The sequence below is a fragment of the Odocoileus virginianus genome, chromosome 4 (genome assembly GCF_023699985.2).
Source record: "Odocoileus virginianus isolate 20LAN1187 ecotype Illinois chromosome 4, Ovbor_1.2, whole genome shotgun sequence".
NCBI lineage: Eukaryota > Metazoa > Chordata > Mammalia > Artiodactyla > Cervidae > Odocoileus > Odocoileus virginianus.
Window position 1 is genome coordinate 49,054,351 of NC_069677.1, and position 22,286 is coordinate 49,076,636.

At 36.9% G+C, this 22,286-nt stretch overlaps 1 protein-coding gene and 1 long non-coding RNA gene across 4 annotated transcripts in view; one reads left to right on the forward strand and one right to left on the reverse strand.

The window, feature by feature from the left end:
* Positions 1-21,783, reverse strand: part of RSRC1 (arginine and serine rich coiled-coil 1) — a 394,770-nt gene extending 372,987 nt beyond the window's left edge. The window contains exons 1-3 of one of the 3 annotated variants that reach the window (XM_070466518.1): positions 21,632-21,783; positions 12,178-12,373; positions 11,759-11,884 (exon numbers count right to left, since the gene is read on the reverse strand). In XM_070466518.1, the coding sequence (XP_070322619.1) occupies positions 11,759-11,884; positions 12,178-12,371 (320 nt within the window). In that variant the 5' untranslated portion in view covers positions 12,372-12,373; positions 21,632-21,783. The remainder of the gene's footprint in view (positions 1-11,758; positions 11,885-12,177; positions 12,374-21,631) is intronic. The other 2 variants (XM_070466516.1, XM_070466517.1) reach the window with 2 other exon arrangements.
* LOC139034761 (uncharacterized) lies at positions 11,262-18,379 on the forward strand. The gene is made up of 2 exons (XR_011487304.1): positions 11,262-11,657; positions 13,074-18,379. It is a non-coding gene; the product is annotated as an uncharacterized lncRNA (long non-coding RNA).
* Positions 21,784-22,286: the final 503 nt, after the last annotated feature.

Here is a 22,286-nt window from a genome sequence, read left to right on the forward strand (position 1 = left end):
ATAAGCCTACTATGAAAAACTATGAACATTACTTTGCCAGCAAAGGTCCATCTAGTCAAAGCTATGATTTTTCCAGTAGTCATGTATGAATGTGAGAGTTGGACTATTAAGAAAGTTGAGCACTGAAGAATTGATGCTTTTGAACTGTGGTGTGGGAGAAGACTCTTGAGAGACCCTTGGACAGCAAGGAGATTCAACTGTCCATCCTAAAGGAAATCAGTCCTGAATATTCATTGGAAGGACTGATGCTGAAGCTGAAACCCCAAAACTTTGGCCACCTGATGCAAAGAACTGACTCACTAGAAAAGACCCTGATGCTGGGAGGGATTGGGGGCAGGAGGAGAAGGAGACGACAGAGGATGAGATGGTTGGATGGCATCACCGACTTAATGGACATGAGTCTGAGTAAACTCCAGCAGTTGGTGATGGACAGGGAGGCCTGTCCATGCTGCAGTCCATGGTGTCACAAAGAGTCAGACACGACTGAGCAACTGAACCGAACTGATGAACAATTATATGCCAACAAATTAAATAACAGAAAAAAATGGATAAATTCCTAGAAATATACAATTTAACAAGACTAAATCATGAAGAAAGAGGGAATCTGAACAAGGAAGGAGAATACTGAATCAGTCATTAAAAACTTTCCAACAAATAAAAGCCCAGGGCCAGATGGCTTCACTGGAGAATTCTACCAGCCATTTAAATAACAATTAACGTCAATTCCTCTCAAACTGTTCCAAAACAACTGAAGAAGAGGATACACTTGCAAACTCATGTTATAAGCCAGCATTATAAACCTGATACTGAAACCATACAAAGATACCACAAGAAAATAAAAATACAGATGAATATCTGTGAATAACATGGATGCAAAGAAAATCAACAAAACACTATCAAACCAAATACAGCAGCACACTGAAACACTTATGCAACATAACCAAACAGGATTTATCCCTTGAATGAAAGGAATCTTAAATATGGAAAATATGGAATATTGGACTGGATAGCCTATCCCTTCTCCGACAGATCTTCCCGACTCAGGAATCGAACCAGGTTCTCCTGAATTGTAGGCGGATTCTTTACCAGCTAAGCTATATGGGAAGCCCAAAATATGGAAAAATCATACCACATTAACAGAAATAGAGAACAAAAACCACATGATCATCTCAGCTGATGAAGAAAAACATCATTTCATAAAATTCAACACCTTTTCATAATAAAAAGTAAACAAATTAGCAATAGAAGGAAAGTATTCCAAAATAATAAAGGCTATATATGAAAGACCCAGCACTAACATCATATTCAACAGTGAAAAACTGAAAGTTTTTCCTCTGAGTTCAGGAACAAGACAAGTATCCCCACACCCTTCACTCAACACAGTACTGGAATTCTCAGCCAGAGCAACTAGATGTGAAAAAACTAAATAAACAAATAGCATCCCAACTGGAAAGATACCTGTTTACAGATGACATGATCTTATATGCAGAAATCTTAAGATTATACACACACACACACACACACACACACACACACACACATATTCCCCCCAAAAAATTAGAACTAATGAATTCAGAATTAACAGTCAAAAATAATTTGCATTTCTATATACTAACAATCTGGAAAGGAAACGATAAAAAAAAAATTCCATGTACAATACCATTAAATAAAAAATTTATAAATATACCAAGGAAGCAAACGTCTTATATACTCTAAATTGCAAGACACTGCTGAAAAAAATTAAATGTGACAAATAAAGGGTTAGACATCCCATATTCATGGCTTACAAAGATTTAATATTGTTAAACCATCACAGGAGTCCAAACTACCAAAGCTATCTACGGATTCACAACAATTCCTATCAAAACCCAAATGGCATTTTTTTCAGAAGCAGAAAAAAAAATTCTAAAATTAATATGGAATCTCAAAAGACTGCAGTAGCCAAAACAGTCTTGAAAAGGAACAAGACTAGAGGTCTCATACTTCCTGATTTCAATATATATTGTAAAGCTACAGTAACCAAAGTACAATATATGCAAACAGACAGACATATAGACTAACGGAACAGAACAGAGAGTCCAAAAATAAACTCTTGATTATATGGTAAAATGATCTTCAACAATGGTAACAAGACTACACAATGAAGAAATGACAACCTTTTCAATAAATGTTGGGAAAACTGGATATTCACATACAAAAGAATGAAGGTAGAATCCTTTCTTATACCATATATAAATATTAACTCAAACAGATTAAGAGCTAAGCTTAACGTCTGAAACTACAAACATTCTAGAAGAAAGGGGAAAAGCATCATGACATTGAAATGGTCAAATATTGCTTACATATGACATCAAAAGCACAAGTTAAAAAAAAAAATTAAGATAAATGGGACTACATCAAACCTTAAAACTTCTGTACAGGAAACAATCAGCACAGTAAAAAGACAATCTATCAAATAGTAGAAAACATTTGCAAACCATAGCTCAGATAAGGGGTTAATATACAGACATTTTTTTAAAAATCTCTACAGCTCATAAACAAACAAAAAACAAGCAACCAGATTAAAAATTGGTCAAAAGACTCAAACATTTCTCCAAAGAAGAGGTATGAATGGCCAATAGGCATATAAAAAGATTCTCAACATTACTAAATCATCAACAAAATGCAAATCAAAAACAATGATACCATGTTAAACCTGTTAGGATGGACACTATCAAAAAAATAAAAAATTTAAGTGTTGGCAAGGATGTAAAGAAATTGGAATACTTGTGTGCTATTGGTTAGATGTAAACTGGTGCAAGCAGCTAATGAAAACAGTATGGAGGTTCCCATACTGTTTTAAAAAATTGAAAACAGAACTATCATAGGAATCCAGCAATCCCACTTCAGGTTATATAAGCAAAAGGAACTGAAAGCAGGATACTGAAGAAATATTTGCACACTCATCTTCACTGCAGCATTATTCACTATATCCAAGATGTGGAAACAATCTAAATGTCCATCAAAAGATGACAGATAAAGAAAATGTGGTATACACATAGAACAGAATATTATTCAGCCTTGAAAAAGATGGAAATTCTGTCCTGTGTCATAACATAGATGAGATTTCAGACATTATGCTAAGTGAAAAAAGGAAATTAGAAAAAAGTAAAGAGTGCATAATTCCATTTATATGACTTGTCTGATACAATTAAATTCATAGAAACAAAGCAGAAGGGTGACTGCCAGGAGAAGGGGGGAGGGGGAAACTGGGAGCTGTTGTTCCAAAGGTATAGAGTCGCAGTCACAAAGACGAAAGAGTTCTACAGATCCTTTGTACAGCAATGTGCATATACTTAACAATACTAAAATGTGCCCTGAAAATACACTTAAAATTATCATTTATGTGTTTTTTAGCACAATAAAAAAACATGTACCATAGGTACAAACAAAAAAGCTAAAACTACAAATACAATTTAAAACCATGAAACAGCACTACAAGTTGACAGCTTTGGCTAAAATTAATAAGACTAACACACCAAGTATGGGTGAGTTGGTAAGTAACTGGAACTCATATACATTTTTGGTGGGAATATAAAATGATACAGCCATGGAAAATCATTTGGAAAAACTAATTTTTTTATAAAACTAAAACAGGTACCTATACTATGACTCAGAAGTTGAACAACTAGATTTTCACTTATGAGAAATGAATTTCACAAAAAAGATGTGTTAAAGAAATGTTTATGGTAGCTTTATTCATAATACCCTAATCCATAAATAGTCTAGGAGATCATAACAAGAAAACAGATAAACAGTGGTATGATCACTACTTAGCAATAAACAAGAACAAAATAGTGATATATAAATCAAAGCATTAGGCTTATTGTATGAAGCCACTTGCAAAATATCTCTATTATATCATTACATCTACATAAAAATCTAGAAAAATGTGATAAGCCATATAATAGAATACTATTCAACCTGATAGCTCACTTGGTAAAGAATCTGCCTGTAATGCAGGAGACTCCAGTTCAATTCCTGGGTCAGGAAGATCTGCTGGAGAAGGGATAGGCTACCCACTCCAGTATTCTTGGGCTTCCCATGTGGCTCAATGCGGAAGACCTAGATTTGATCCCTGGGTTGAGAAGGTCCCCTGGAGAAAGGAAAGGCTGCCCACTCCAGTATTCTGACCTGGAGAATTCCATGGACTGTATAGTCCATGGGGTTGCAAAGAGTTGGACAGTGACTGAGCAACTTTTACTTTCACATTCAACAATAACACCTGACCTGCCTCTTGAGAAACCTGTATGCGGGTCAGGAAGGAACAGTTAGAATAGGACATGGAACAACAAACTGGTTCCAAATAGGAAAAGGAGTACGTCAAGGCTGTATATTGTCACCCTGCTACATAACTTATATGCAGAGTACATCATGAGAAACGCTGGGCTGGAGGAAGCACGAGCTGGAATCAAGACTGCCAGGAGAAATATCATTAACCTCAGATATGCAGATGACACCACCCTTATGGCAGAAAGAGAAGAAGAACTAAAGAGCCTCTTGATGAAAGTGAAAGAGGAGAGTGAAAAAGTTGGCTTAAAGCTCAACATTCAGAAAACTGAGATCATGGCATCCAGTCCCATCACTTCATGGCAAATAGATGGGGAAACAGTGGAAACAATGGCTGACTTTATTTTTCTGGGCTCCAGAATCACTGCAGATGGTGATTGCAGCCATGAAATTAAAAGATACTTACTCCTTGGAAGGAAAGTTATGACCAACCTAGACAGCATATTAAAAAACAGAGACATTACTTTATCAACAAAGGTCAATCTAGTCAAGGCTATGGTTTTTTTCAGTAGTCATGTATGGATGTGGGAGTTGGACTATTAAGAAAGTTGAGTGCTGAAGAATTGATGGTTTTGAACTGTGGTGTTGGAGAAGACTTTTGACAGTCCCTTGGACTGCAGGGAGATCCAATCAGTCCATCCTGAGGGAAATAAGTCCTGGGCGTTCATTGGAAGGACTGATGTTGAAGCTGAAACTCCAATACTTTGGCCACCTGATGTGAACAGCTGACACATTTGAAAAGACTCTGATACTGGGAAAGACTGAGGACAGGGGGAGAAGGGGACAACAGAGGATGAGATGGTTGAATGGCATCACCGACTCAATGGATATGGGTTTGGATGGACTCTGGGAGTTGGTGATGGACAGGGAGGCCTGGCATGCTGTGGTTCATGGGGTCACAAAGAGTCAGACACGACTGAGCGACTGAACTGAACTGAACTACTGATATACAGAACAACATGAGTGAATCTCAGGAGTATGCTGAATAGAAATTTTTAACACTCACAAAAACTAATCTATAGCAGAAAAAAGTGAAAACAGTGGTTACCTCTAAGCAGAATGCAAGCAGGAATTAATTGGCAACAACTATGAGGGAAGGCTTAGCACCGAAAGACCTGATGCTTTCAAACTCTGGTACTGGAGAAGACTCTTGAGAGTCTTATGGACTGCAAGGAGATCAAACCAGTCAATCCTAAGGGAAATCAACCCTGAATATTCATTGGAAGGGCTGATGCTGAAGTTGAAACTCCAGTACTTTGGCCACCTGATGCGAAGAGCCCACACATTAGGAAAGACTCTGATGCTGGGAAAGATGGAGGACAGGAGGAGAAGGGGATAACAGAGGATGAGACGGTTGGATGGCATCACTGACTCGATGGATTAGAGTTTGAGCAAGCTCCAGGAGATGTTAAAGGACAGGGAAGCCTGGCATGCTGCAGTCCATAAAGTCACAAAGAGCTGGACACAACTCAGTGACTGAACAACAAATGAGGGAATTTTCTGGGTAACAGTAATGTATCTTGACAGGTAATGCATGCATCAGAACTTAGCAAGTATATGCTTAGAATTTGTGCATTTCAATGTATATAAATTTTGCCTCAAAGAGAAATTTGTTTTTGTTTTCAAAAGGAAAAATTTATAAAGAAATACTAAACTCTACTTACTAATAAGCATGTTAAAGATTTAAGGGGAAAGCCTACTAATGTCTGCAACTGGTAATACATTAAAAAAATTAGGATAAATTAATGGAGAGAGAGAGAGAAATAGATAAATGAATAAGTTATAAAGTAAAAAAAATGGCAATCAAGGTGGTAGTTATATGGGTCTTCACTGTAAAATTCAATTTTGCTCAATGCTTGAAATTTTTCATAAAAACATGCTGGAAGGAATCTATGAGATATATCTGAAGCACCGATTAAAAGAAAATTCATTTAACATTTAAACACTTAAACACTTTTATCAATAGAAATGAGGCACAAATATAAATAATTAGCAGTTCAAAGACTTGAAAAGGAATAACAAACTAAACCAAAGAAAGCACAAAGCAGAAAATAAGAATAAAAGCAGGAATTAATAAGATAGGAAATGGAGGAAAAGATCTAAATAATCAGTTAAAATGTTTGCTTTTTAATTAACAAAATAGACAGTCAACTAACTAACTTAATGAAATAAAGGAGAAAGCATAAATTTAAAAAAATAATGACAAGAGGAAAACAAGCATTGAAACAGAAGGAAAAAAGCGTAAATCGTAAGAAACTACTTTGCAGATTTCTAGACAAATAAATTTCAAAATACAGGTGAAATAGTTAATACACCAGAAAAATATAGTTTACCAAAATTAAGCCTATAAGAAATACAAAGTTTAAAATGACCAATTTCTGTTGAAGAAATAAAGTTATCAAAAAATAAAAAAGCACCAGGCCCAGATGGTTTCACAAATCTACAACTTTGAATACCAGAAAACCTTCCAAATTCTATTTACAAAGCAAGAATAATCATAAGTAACAACTGAGAAACACAGTACAAAAAAAAAAAAAAAGACCAACATCACATATGTATTATTTTACATATAATTGTAAAAGTACTCACCTTAAAAATTAGTGAACACATTAAGAAAATACTACACCAGGAACAACTAAGATTTAATCCAGAAAAGCAAGATCAGTTCCTTAAGATCTAAGGGGGGAAAAAAATTTGATTCTATTCACTGATGATGAAAAAAGCCTTCAATAAAATTCAATACCCATTCCTGGAAAAAATAAAAACAAAGTTACAGATCCTCTCTTAACATAATATTATAGATATATTATCATATAAATATACATATGTATATATGTATATATATATTCATATTATTATATAAATAAATCCCCATGGGTTTCTCCAGGCAAGAATACTGGAGTGGGTTGCCATTTCCATCTCCAGAATGCTCCTACTGTTTCCCTATTAAGAAGTTGGAAACACTAGGAGCATTCTGGAGATGGAAATGGCAACCCACACCAGTATTTTTTCCTGGAGAATCCCATGTAGAGAGGAACCTGGCAGACAACAGTCACTGAGGTCACAAAAAGTCTGACATGACTTAGTGACTGGGCACAGGTGCATTTACACTAAAATCAGGAAAAAGATAAGGATGTGTATCATCTCCTCTGGTATTCAATATTTTACTGGAAGTAAAAGCCAATGTAATTAGATGAGAGAAAGCAAATGGAATAAAAATTGGAAAGGAAGCAAAACTATATCTATTTGCAGACAACTGTACGTAACAAACCCTAGAGAATCAATGCTAAAACTAATTCAGACAATAAAAGAATTGAGTAAGGTAGCAGGGTATAAAATTAACATAATCCATACTACCCAAAATAATATACAGATTCAATGCAATTTCTATCAAAATTCCAATGGTATTTTCACAGGAGTAGAACAATCTAAAAAATTTGTTATGGAAACACAAAAAACCCTCAATAGCCAAACAATCTTGAGAAAAAAGAAAAAGTTGGAGGAATTGTGCTTCCAGATTTCAATCGATATTGCAAAGTTATAATCATCAAAACAATATAGTTTTGGCATAAAAACATACATAGAATAATGGAAAATAGATAGCCCAGAAATGAAACCACACTTACATGGGCAATTAATCTACAACAACGAAGATAAGAACACACACTAAGGAAAAGACAACCTCTTCAATAGGTGGTGCTAGAAAAACTGGACAACTACATGCAAAATAATCAAACTGGACTATTTTTTCATACCATACACAAACATACACTCAAAATGGATTAAAGATTTAAATGTAAGATTTGAAACCATAAGACTTCTAGAAGAAGAAGCAGTATGCTTTTTTTGACATACTTTTGGTCCTAGCAATATTTTTTGGACAAGTCCCTTTAAGCAAAGGAAACAAAATCAAAAATAAACAAATAAGGACTACATAAAACTAAAAAACTTTCACACAATGAAGGAAACTATCAACAAAACAAAAAGGCAGCCTGCTGAATTGCAGAAGATATTTGCAAATGATATATCTGATAACTGGTTAATATCCAAAATATATAATGAACTCATACAACTAAACATCAAAAAAACAAACAACTAGACTACAAAATGGGCAGAGGACCTGAACAGACATTTTTTCAAAGACATACAGATGACCAATAGACACGCGAAAAGATGCTCAACATCACTAATCATGAGGAAAATGCAAATCAAAACCACTATGAGATAGCCCCTCACACCTGTCAGAATGGCTTTTATCAAAAAGAAAACAAATAACACGCTGCCAAGGATGTGGAGAACAGGGAGCCCTTGTGCACTGTTGTGGGAATGTAAACTGATGCAGGCACCTCAAAAAAACTCAGCAGTTCTGCTCTGAGATAAGCTTGCTTTTACAGTGTACATATAAGCAGTTCTGTGACTACATTCTGTGTATTCTAAAACTGAGGAAATAAGCAAATATACTGTGAATAACAGCAGGTTTCTCACTGCTACATGTCACAACTTGAGTACTTCGAGAAGAACATAAAAATTGCACTAAAAAGCAAAATCATCAAATTACTCTATAACTTATCCATGGAAACTTGCAGCATACTTTAAATATTTGACTTCTCTCTTCCTGCCATCCCTCAAAACATGCTTCATCTTTCAATTACTTTTCAGACATGTAACAACAAACTTTTGTGAAAGTATTTGACTTCCCATGACTGATATCACTCTTTTATTAAAAAGCACAGAGATCATTAACAACATATCTTAAAATTTAGAATCACATAGTACTATACTTTTTCTTTGAAAAACTCACTACAGTTGAGCCTTGAACAATGTGGGTTTGAACTGTGAGGATTTTTTTGAACTGTAGATCTTTCTTCAGTAAATACGACAGTACCACATAAACTGCAGGTGGCCGGATATGTAGATGCAGAACTGTGGAGCGGGAAGGCCAACTATGGGACCAGAGCATCTTCAGACTTTGGAATCGGCAGCAGGTCCTGGAATCAATCTCCTAAAGATACTGAGGAACAAATGTACCTACAACTTCTTTATTTAAATTAAAGCCTTAATTAACTAAACTGTTCAAGGAATGAGTTGCCTAATTTTCTTGTTAAATTAAGATTAACCTAGAAACTCATTCGGGTTAAACCTTTTGAAGAACAAAGTCCTAAAATACATTTTCCAAAATTATGTCACGTATCAAACATGGATAGAAGTATTTTCTCAAAACATAGTGCTTTTCAACGCCTCCAGACTATTTAATTATTGCAGTTATATGCCGAAATAAGTGTCGTTACAAGAGATACAAGAGACTGAGAAATTGCTATTTTGAATAAATCTCTCATATACAAAATGAAGGTATAAACCTGCATGAGAGCCTGACAGGATTACAAAACTCAAAACAAGTAGTATAATGAATGTGTGCTGGAGAGTTTGTTGCTGACTAGACATCACTGCCATTTCTTTTCAGACCTTCCTTGCACTGTAAAACAGAATAAATTAACCTCTCCAGATTCCCATCTGGACACAGCTGCAGGTAGATACTTGAGAAGCAGCCTCCAGGTAAGTAGTTTCTTGAGAACTACACACTTTGGTGCTACAAAGCTAGAGTTCTTTAAATTTCCAGGGACTTCTAAGAAAACAAGCAGCTTCCATACTTCAGGCTAAAAGAATCAGTAACAGCTTCCCTAATTCCCTGAGCCCGTCCAAAAGTTAAATAAGCCTTTAATTCCCCAAGTTAAAAGCCTGATGCTTGTAATCCAGTGGCTTGTGTTTTCCAAATCAAACTGTGTTTAACTTATAAGGTGTATGTGAAAATGCTCTATGAACTAAAAAAGACCATACAGAAGCACGGATTATTATTTCTGTTCTCCCTGATAGGAAATTTCAGTTGAAGTTGTTTTCTGATAATCAGTTTCTAAAAGGAATGTTTGGTACCAAGAGATCCCCCCGCAAGAGTTTATGATATACGAGAATAACAACATGATATTCATAATGCAACTTTTACAAATCAGCAGTCAAATGTGATGGTGGATGAGAAAGGATGGATTAAATGTGACTTGGGAGTGAAAAGGTAAAAATTAAGAAATGATTTAAAGAAGAGAATTAGACATTAAACAGAACTGAACACTAAAGGGTAGGAAAACTTCTTTAAGTGGAGACAATATAAGAAACTGGAAGAAAGAGCATGCTCAAATAAGCAAACCGAGCAACGCAGAGGCATGGATGGAGAACAAAAGACATGTAACACAAAGCGGCTTCCTTTCATGTTGAGTGTGTACAAAGGAGAGGAGGCTGGGGCCAATGCAAGGTCAGAAAAGCTAAACATTTGGACTTGACTGTAGTTATCCAACTTCAGATTCAGAGAGATTTATAGAATTTTATGCCTAGATAACAAAATCACGCTGCTAATTAACATACCGCCACTAGAGCCTAACAGGATGAAAAACTACGCAAAAGAAACTGTTTTTCTTAAAAGTACTGTTTTTGTCCTAACACTCTTCTTCTCAAAAACGGTGGCCCTCCTTACCATGGTCCCCATCCTATTCAACCATATCTTCCAGCATTACCCAAAACATACAACTCTTTCCAGATAGACTACACTGTGTATTACTGGCTCTTGAGCACCGCCAGAAAATGCAAGTGGAATGACATCAGGTACTAACTAGTCTGCCCAGGCTGCTATAACAAAATACCATATACCAGAAGCTTAAACAACAGAAACATATCTCACAAAGGCCGTAAAGTCAAAGATCAATATGCCAGCTGATCTGGCTCCTGGATAAGGGCTCCCCTTCTGGTTTGTAGATGGCCAGTTTTTCAGTGTCTCACGTGGCCTTTCCTCTGAGTGTATGCTCAGAGAGAAAACTCTCTCTCTCTCTCTCCTAATAAGGCCACCAGCCCTGTTGGATTAGGGCCCCACCCACCTTTATGACCTTAACTTTAATTACCTCCATAAAGACCCTATCTCCAAACACAGTTACACTGGGGGTTGAAACTTCAACATGAATTCAGCAGGGACACCATCACTCCAAAATACACTGGGTTATTTCTAAGGCTAAACCTTAAGAGATTTTGCAGCTTCTGTTCTTACGTTCTTGGAATACTTCCTCTATCATGTGAAAAAGCCCGGCCATTCCTATCAAAGTACGAAAAGCCACAGGGAAACTAAGGCATCCATCCCCCTCCCAACCCCCCACTGCTGAGCCAACAGCCAACAGCCAACACCAAATGCCAGACAAATGAATGAAGCCACACTGCACCATCCAGTTTCAATCAAGCTAGCAGAAAACTGCAACCACATGCGAGACCCTAGGTGAAACTAACAGAACTGCCAGGTAAGCTGAGTCAAAACTGTAAAATGGTGGAAAAAATAAATGATTATTGCTTCAAGTCACTAAATTTTGTTACAAAGCAGTAAATAGTTGATATGGCATACCTTCTTGTTCTGCTTTTTGACCTAGACCTCTGAACTCTGTATGATTTCCCTCGACCCCTTGAACGACTTCGACTTCGTTTTCTTCTAGAGCCATAAGAAGAGCTACTGCTTGATCGATGTCTGCGTCTGAAAAAGAACATAATCAAGTATTACTTGCCTTCAAAATGTTACCAGATACTATGTTATGAGAACTATACTGGTTTATAGGCTTATCTACAAAGAACAGACAAAGTATAAACACCCATGGGCTAGGTCTGGAGGAAAACAAAACAAAATCTTTGGGTTGAGACTTAAACTTCACAAATATATAACTACAAAAAGAAAAATGTTTTACCCATAAAACTTCAAAGTACAAAAACCATATGAACTCTAAAGAATGTCACTCTTGCTACTACATAAGTAAAAATTATGAAAATCACCTTCTATCATAAGAATGTGAGCGAGGCTGAAGATCTCTGGACCAAGATCTTGACTTTGACCTTGATCTCCTTCCACCTTTCTTTCGGCTGTACGTTCTACTATCTGAAGAACTACTGGAAGAAGATCGTCTACGGTGTTTCTTTTTTCTCTTGCTTCTGCTTTCCTCTTCAGTATCTGATGACCGGCGTCCCATTTCTACAGGTTTAAATTCAAAGAAAATTATTTCTAACATAATGGAACAATGGATGAAATTTAATAATTTTCTTGTATCTGTAAAAATTTTAAATGTCTTAGTAAAGTAAAATTTTAAATGTACCAATCTTAACAAGACATGAGTAACAGCTCTAGTACAGTCTTCTAGCACTATCAGTTTACTGTTTTCACAATTTATGAATAAAGTAAACTCATCCTAAATTTTTTGAAATGTCTCCTGAAAGTGTCAACCCTGAGGATGGTTCATTATAACAATTTTCTTATAGTTCAAGTTGCATTTATCATTAATTATATGATATTTGGTTTAGGGATCAACTATCTAATCTTATATTCTCACATTCCCTAAAAGATAAAAGGTACTTCACTATCTTTTATAGTTAAACTTTTCTAACTGAAAATTCTAAAACTTTAAATGGATAAGACCTCATTAATCATCAACAAAGTACAAACTGAAACAATACACCATTATCATGTACCTCATAAAATATGAGAAAGGAAATGTTAACTAATGTACCAAAGTTGATGAAGTATTGTTAACTAAAATACCAAAAATGACGTCTAACTGTTCACATCGCTAGTACCTATAGAAGTGGTGATAAAATCCTTCCCGAAAGCAATCACGCAATTTAAATAGAGTCTTAAAAATATTGAGGCTTTTTTGACAAAGCAATCTTATTTCTAGGCACGTATCCGCAAAGCTTCCCTTATAAAGGATACATTCACGAAGATGCTCACCTTAATGCTACGATGGGCGCCTTATCTAAAACCGCATAAATGCACAGAGGGCTTGCCTGGTGGCCGAATGGTAATGAATCCACCCACCAACGCAAGACAAGGGTTTGGCCCCCGACCCCAGGAGATCCCACACGCCCCGGAGCAACTCAGCCCGTGCCCCACAACTCCTGAGTCTGTGCTCCAGAGCCGGGAGCCACAGCTGCTGAGCCCGTAAAGCCTGAGCACGCTGGAGTCTGTGCTCCGGAACAAGAGAAGTCACCGCAATAACAAGACCATGTACTGCAAGCAGGGAAAAGCTCCTGCAGAAACGAAGACCCAGCACAGCCAAAAGCAAACACAATAAACAAATAAAATTAAAACTGCATGTGCAGAGACTACAATGTAAGAAAATATACGCATATGAGTGAGAGCAAAATGAAGACAACTGATAAAGATTTAAGTAAGAAATTGGATAATTTTTTTCTCTTTTTTAACTATATTCTATATGGCTATATTTGCATATTTTCTGTACAAAAGAAAAAACATATAGAATATAAGGTTTTTATATTTAGACAATAACTTATAAGAAGTCTACTTGTCTTACTTTAAAGTTAGATTCTCATATGGAATCTTATTTTTTTTACTAAAATAGTAGCTATCTTTGGATGCCAAATAAAAGCAAGATCCATCTTTCCTAATAGGTAGGATAAATAATCAATGAATCAGATAAACAAAAATCTCACACTTCATTTTAATATTTACTTAAATTAAGTTAAATATCATTACTCTAAAAAAAGCAATACATTAAATTACAGCTTTGTTTTCAGAACCAAGTGAGCCATCCCTTCCTTAACTCTAATGCAATTTTAGTTGAAAGTCACTGTTCAAAAATTTGAATTGTGAAAGTCACAATTCAAAACTTAAAGCTATTTACCTGGAGCCAGAATTAGACTTTAAATATAGTTCTGAACCTCAAAGTTGTTCACATTTCTAACATTTCACAGTTCAACTAAACACTGGAAAAACTTGGTTTTGAAAAGCTCAGTAAATCACTAGCATATCTAAGCCAGTTTCCTCATTGAAAATAAAACTGCACTTCATGTAAGATCCCCATGATCCTCTCCAGCTCTCAAAATACTACAATTATGAAATCTTACATATACATACAGTATATATGTACATACATATATATTTAAATGTGTGTATATAATAAACTAAAGACCCACTTGATGAGGGTAAAAGAGGGGGGTGAAAAAAGCTTGCTTAAAGCTCAACATTCAAAAAACAGAGATCATGGCATCCAGTCCCATCACTTCATGGCCAACAGGGAAAAAATGCAAACAGTGACAGGTTTTTTCTTGGTCTCCAAAATTACTGTGGACAGTGACTGTACCCATGAAATTAAAAGACACTTGCTCCTTGGAAGAAAAGCTATGACAATCCTAGACAGTTTATTACAAAGCAGAGACATCACTTTGCCAACAAAGATCCATACAGTGAGAGCTATGGTTTTTCACATAGTCATGTGCAGACATGAGAGCCGAACCATAAAGAAGCCTAAGTGCCAGTGCCAAAGAATCAATGTTTTCGAAACATGGTGCTGCAGAAGATTCTTGAGAGTCCCTTGGACTGCAAGGAGATCAAACCAGTCAATCCAAAAGGAAATCAACCCTGAATATTCATTGGAAAGAATGATGCTGAAGCTGAAACTCCAATATTTTGGCCACTTGATACAAAGAGCCGACTCACTGGAAAAGCCCCTGATGCTGGGAGAGACTGAGGGTAAGAGAAGAAGGAGGTAACAGAGGATGAGACAGTCGGCTGGCATCACTGACTCAATGGACATGAGTCTGAGCAAACTCCAAGAGACAGTGAAGTCAGGGAAGCCTGGCAGGCAGTAGTTTATGGGGTCACAAAGAGTCAGATGTGACTTAGTGACTTAGTTATATATCATATATAACCACATATCTCTGTATATGTATATATGTGTGTATGTCTATTTTCATTAAGGAATTTGTATATAATTGATAATATTGATCATCTAAGCATTCTAATTTCCTTTTTCTTCCTTTCTTGTTTCAACCTTTAAACAGTTAAGAATTTTCTCTACTCGCAAATAACCAAATTAAGATGGGTTTTTATTTATTACCTGGTTTAAAAAATACTAACATTATAGTAAAGGATAAAGAAGTATAAAGAGGATAAAGAAGACCAGAAGAGAAAACTACAGGAACAGTAGACAAGATATGTCAACAAATTTTTAGCAAATGAAAAACAGATGCAGGATTTAGAACTAAGAATGCTGAACATCAAGCAACTGCAGAGATTTCCAATTGAAGAAAAGCCAATTCACGTAGCAAAAATCAGAAAGGATCAGGAACTTGAGACACCAGACACCACAGCAGGCACAATGAGACGCAGAACTAAAAAACCAAAGGTATTGGTAGAAATTCTGTAAAAGAAGTAATTGCTCAGGTCCCCTATGCCATCCAACCAGGTAGGGACTGTTATTCCCCATTCCCAGAAGAAGAGGTGGTTTACTTTGGAAAAATGATGCAACAGTGAAGCACCAAGTCCAGGGATACAGGAAAAAGAGGGCAGAGAAATGCTCAACTAAAAGTTACAGGGATTAAGTGAAACTCTACAATCTAACAGTGAATACTGTCACCCTGTGTGTACTTGGCTCCAAGAATTGAGAGTATTCTTTTCTCCAAAAACTAAACAGTACCTGGAAGAGGCTACATTAAAACCAAGTCCACCAGTTAACAAGCCCAAACCTTAAACACAGCAAACTTTTTTTTTTAATACTTCTTTTTGCTTCGGCCGTGCCACACAGCTTGTGGGATCTTAGTTCCCTCACCAGGCACCGAACCTGGGCCCTCAGCAGCAAGAGTATGGAGTCTTAACCACTGAAATTCCCCACAGTAAACTTTTTTCTACAAACATTTCTTCTGGTGACTTTTTAGTAATTATACAACAAAAGAAAACAAATCATGTGATGAAACTCTTCATCATAAGAGACAGAAGCCAAGCTGAAAAAGCCAAGCAGAATAGTAAGCCAGGAACATGCAAGAAAACTTCAAAAAAAACCACTATCCTCAGAATATATGAGAAGATGATCCACCAAACAAGCATAGGAGGAATAGCCATAGAATAGGAGAGAAATCTTGAAATTTAAACAAACAATAAGTTGTAAGTAACACAATAGGGTTAGAGGACACTATCAAAGGACTCATGAAAGCTAGAAAGAAAAAGATAAAAAAATAGGAGGTAAAAGAGGATCGATCCAGGAAGTCCAATATCCAATTGATATATATTCCAGAAAGAAACAGAGCATAGAAAACAGAAAAAGAAAACTATCCAAAGAATAATTTTAAAATTTACATAATTGAAAGACATGAATTGCCCTAAATCCCTGGGACAATGAATTTGAAAAGATCTATACCTGACATACCTCATAAAACTTCAGAAACAAGGAATACAAAGAAGAACCTAGAAACTTCTAAAGGTAAAAAATGGTAAAAGGCACAAGGCTTCTTGGCAGCAACACAACAAACAATGGAGACTTGCCTTCAGAATTCTAAGGAAAATCATTTTCAAACTAGAATGTATATTCAAACTGAACATAGATCTAATATGAGATCAGAATAAAGACATTTTCAGATATGCAAGGGCTCCAATCATACCTCAAGCTCATCCTTTTTTAGGAAAGTACTGAAGGATGTGCTTCAACAGAGAAGGGAATGAATAAAGATGACCCAGATTCAGAAAGCAAGTGATCTAACGCTTGAGATAGGTTAAAAAGTCCCAGAGTGATAGCATGCCAAGGTATAAGGAATACATCAATGAACAAGAGAGAAAAATCCTTGCCTTCAAGGAGTTTACATTCTAGTTTAATAGTAGTTCCCAGTGGGTTATAGACCCCGGGGTATTCCTAAGACCTGAAGGGATCCAACCAGCCAAAACTAATTTTATTACAATCCTAAAACTTGATTTACCTTTTTTACTGTGCTGACTTTTGCGCTGATGATGTAGCAGCAGTGGTAGGCAAAACTGCTGGTGCTTTAACAGGAATCAAGGTAATGGGACCAAATTGTACTAACAGTCATTGAATTCTTCACTGCAATATACAGTTGTTTTTGTTTTTTTTAAAGAAAGGCAGTTTCACTTAAGTATGTCCTTGATAAAGCAGTAAAATCATCATTAATTCTATAAATTTCAACCCTTGAGAACACACCTTAATATTCTGTGTGATGAAATGGGAAACACAGAGACTGAAGAACAACGGGTTATCTTGAGGAAACGTTTGTGCAGCTGAATAACAAGTTGAACTAGCTGCTTTTATTGTGAAACACTATTTAAAAGAACTGGCTGTGATTATTCAGACTTGGACATTTGACATTTTCTCAAGAATGAATTAAAGGAGTCTGTCCTTTAAGGAAACTGACAATTTGCTGCCAATGATAAAATCTGAGCTCTCAATTAAGGAATATATATGGGATCTAGAAAAATGTTACTGATGAACCTATTTGTAGGGAAGGAATGGAGAGGCAGATGTACAGAACACACTTGTGGACACAGCCGAGGAAGGAAAGGATGAGACCCACTGAGAAAGTGGTGTTGACACTCACACACTCTCCTGTGTAAAACAGCTCGTGCTAAGTTCCTATATACACAGGGAGCCCAGTCTGGCACTCGGTGATGACCTAGAGGGTGGGACAGGCTGGCAAGGGAGGTGACATATACAATTATGATTGATAATGCATTGTTGTATGGCAGAAACCGACACAACACTGTAAAGCAATTTGCCTCCAATTAAAAAATAGATTAAAAATAAAATATAATACACAAAAAAATTTGAGCTCTCAAGCCAAAATCAAAATGATGGATAACTTGTATTTGTTACCATGAGACTGACAGGTTCTCAGCACTTAATGATTTCTTCAATGAGGTCAATGGTGATTTTAACAAATTGCAATTTTTAAATTATATAATGAAAAGTTTGTCTATATTTAGAAGCTACACATAACTCACTGAACCAGTATTTTCCAATAAGCCAATGTACGATGTCACAGACTCATGTTATGAGTAAAATATCCATTCACGGTAGGAGACAAACCAATAGATTTTAATGTAACAGCATGAAAAGGTCATTGACATAGTTTCAAATACCACATTGCAACAAATGCTTAAGAAACTACTACCTGTCAAGTTAAGGCACAGTATTAAGGAAGTAATTATCTGAAAAGGCTATTAAAATACTATTTTTTCCAACAGCGTATCTGTGTGATATCTGGATTTTCTTCACATACTTCATTCAAAAAGTCATCACAATAGACTGAATGTGAAAGCAGATACAAGAATCCAGTTGTCTTCTATTAAGCCAGACAGTAGAGATTTGCAAAAAGGAAAAATAATGCCATTTTTTTCACTTTTGTTTTGGAAAATATAGCTACCTTTCACATCAAATATGGCATTTATGTTACCAAGCAATGGATTTATTACTGTTATTTTTATGTGGACTAATTAAATAAATACTTCAAATTTTTTTTAACTAGTAGAAAGGCAATATTTCTAGATAGCCCATGTAGATATAAGTCTGTGGGGTTCTCTATAGTTTTTAAGCAGGTAAAGTTTTCTTAAATCTAAAAAGTATGAGACCTACTACTCTAAGGTACCTACAGTCATTTCTATTCTACATTTTTGTCCAGCTTAAGTACCTACATAAGGCATAAAGAAGTAGGAAAAAAAGAAAAGGACATACATCTAATTATGTATATTGCTGATGACCAAAAAAAGAGACTGAGAGGTGGGTATAGATTTTTTTCTATTCTTTAATCTCAAATAATGTAATTCATCCATATTAGAAGAATGATTACATTTAACTCGGAAAAGTTAATGGAAGATACACAATCCTTCCTTAGAGTAATAAAAGAAAAAATGATTAAAAAATCACTGTCATAAATTTATAAATACTTTTTCTGGTGATGCATTTACATTTCAAAAAAATTACACTGAAGTATAATTAATCTCAATAAGATAAACAAAAAGACATTACATTTCTTTATTATAAATAAACTCAAATACTTATTCAGAAAAGAAACTGAACACTAAGAACAAATCAAAGGTAGGTCCAAAAACTGTCTTCTCATCAATGACAGTACTGAATTCCTACTCACTACTCTAGATATATACTTACCACTGGATTTCCATAATGTCACTAGCATGTAATTTGCTCATTCAAGTCATAGTGGTTGATTTATATTATATCACACATTTCCAGTAAAGAACTGTTTTTATTTAACTCCATTGGTAAGTATAACACATGGCAAGATGCATTAATAGCTCTTTCCAGTAAGAGCAAAGATAAATTGAGCATAGATTTTTAGGAGTCCCAGAACCTAACAATTTTTCAACCCATCTGTAAGCAGAAAAGGCAAATAGGGAGAGAAGGCTCTCAGTTTTCTGTTCTCACTTGTCTCTATTACTTCCTGGTTGCAGTTTCATGGTCACAAACCATATCCAACCAACTCTCATTACAGAATTGAAGCCATGACAATAATGACTACAGTAGGACATCAATTTACAGAAACATTGTATTGTAAAGTTTAGGTGACTGACTGAAGATGTAGAAGCTAAAATGCATCCTTCAAAAGAGAGCTTAAAGGCATATACAAGTAGTTCCTTTGTCTGGTAATCAATAAGGTAAAGTAAGCAGTTATCTTTTTCAGAAAGCAGGCAGTTAGAGAGAACAAATATTCCTAAAGGATGTGACATTTTATAATTATTTCACCACTACTCATTCATTAGTTTATTAAACTATAATCTTTTTGATCTTGGACACATGACCAAATACGGGCAAGGGGGAGGAACAGTCATTTCAATGGGAAATCCACCTCAAAGGTATAAAGCAAAAATGGGTTAACATCATTTAGCACAGGAAGAAATCCACAAACAAGTACAGAATCACCCAAGGCAATAAAAGAACTAAGGTAAAATTCTAGCTTAATGAGCAAAATAAAGCAAAACTCAAGAGGTACAGAATTGTTAAAACATTCCTCCCAGCACAACTAAAAATTTGCAGACTGGCATCTTTTTTTTTTTTCATTAAAGCATTATCAGTCATAGGAATTTCTTCCCAATGGTTTGAAAATAAAAGTGGAAAATACACCAATACATCTAATATAACAATCTTATTAGAGAACTTTTCCAACTCATAATACAACTGTTTGCTTAGTCAAGCTGGTAAGGCCAATTAGTAAGACTAGACAAGCTGGTAGGTGCCAGCTGCCTTTATTTCAGTTTCAAACATTTTTAGCCCTCTTTCTGAAGAATATACAGTAATAAAGTGCTACCACTTAGCAGGAAATCTCCTTTGTCTGCAAAGAAAGTGAATATTTATAGACTCTAGAGCTAAAGGGGCTCTCAAAGGATACCCAGTTTCCCCAGGAGGTTGCACCTGTCATATCTGCTATAATCCTTAAACCTCAAAACTGCATATCTCCTCCACTTAGAGTTTTTAAGGCCAAGTCCAAAGATGACAACTGGAAAACTTTTTCGTGACAACACGAAACACTTTTATTAACTACCCAGTACCTAGTCAGTTGAAACACAAGTAAGTTACTGCTAATTCGGGGGGGGGGGGGGGGGGGGGTTGGCCTCCACTGTGCATTTAAAGATATATAACCTCTGAAAGAAAAATTAAGGTTGACCTAAAAACGAGAGCAGGCAAATGTATACTAGTGCATAACCTCTCATAGACCATAGATAGCCATGTGCTCTTGGTCTTTGACCACAAGTCCTGAAATCAAGGAAAGAGATGAGTGTGAAAGGCAAATAAATATAACAAATTTATGTATTTGCTAAGGAAGGAAGTCCGTGTCACCCCGCACCACCTCTCTTCCCAGAATGAGTGAGCCAGGAAGGATGGGAGGTGGGGTAGGGGTGGAGGTTCGGGATTCGGGTGAGAGGGGGTAAGCTGGAAGAGCAGGCGAACGTAAAGCAGACGTAACAGAGTGGACGGGACAGAGGACCCCAGACTGCAGCCTCCTTCTCGCTCCACCCTACCTACATCTAGTTACCAAACTGCAGTCACATCTTACAAGACAAACCCAGAAACCCAGAGGCAGGCCATCAAAGATCAGGGACTGGCGGTGGGGGCGGGAGACAGCTTTGGAGGAGGGAAAGGGTAAAAGAGTCGGCTAACTCTCCCTCACCACCTCTAGACTCAAGGCCTAGCCTGAGGCCTGCGAGCGCGTACAGCCCCATAACCGCCACCACCCTAAGGCCCCAGCTTGGCCCTCAAAAGGTCAGAAGCCGCCAGGTGCCCAGAGCATGCGCACTGCGCCACCCAGCGCGCCGCCGGACCGCCAGCCCCCGACCCCCACCCCCCTCTCGCCGCCGCCGCCGCCGCCGCCGCCTCCAGCACCCAGGCAGCGCCAGGCCCGCGCCGCCTCACGCCCGAGTAGGGCCTCGGAATTCCTCAGCTGCGGGCGCTGCCTCTCAGATCCCGGACGCGGGCATCACCTGGATTCCGGCCTTCGGGCTTATACCTCCAGTAGACTTGCAAGCGCCGCAGACCTAGAAATGTTTCTTCAAATCTGGGCGCCGCCGGCGTTCACCGAACTTGCTTCAGTTTAAGCTCACCGCCTTCCTGGTTCCACCGCCAGGCAGCGTCAGCCGAATTTTCGAGCGCATCGATGGAAGCTGCCAGGCGTTAGGAGAGCCGAAGGAGTAGATTGTCACGCCGCCAATTTTTTGTTTGGTGTTGGTTTTGCGTGCTTGATTATTTGATTTTCTTGGTACCAAAAAGCAATTAAGGTGGGGACTGAAAAGTTTTATTGCCTTAGTAATCGTCGTTATCGCCACAGATAATAAGTAAACAAATCCGCATCATAGGAAGTTATGTTTAAGACACCCACACGTAGCAAAATCGATTATCTCATGCTGGGAGAGGAGGAAACTGGCCCAACAATAATAAATCAAGGGAGTGTGTCTGTATAGCGTCAGAGTCGTTTGTGATTAAATTGTAATGATTTATTTGAAAAAACTGCATTAAAAGTCGGTGTTTCTTCTGCGCTAAAGGTGAAGGCACAGGCTGGGGACAAATTTTTTTCTCTCATTAAAGTAACTGGTTGGTTGAGGAATGGGAGAAAACTGCCAGAGGCAGGGGCAGGAGGTT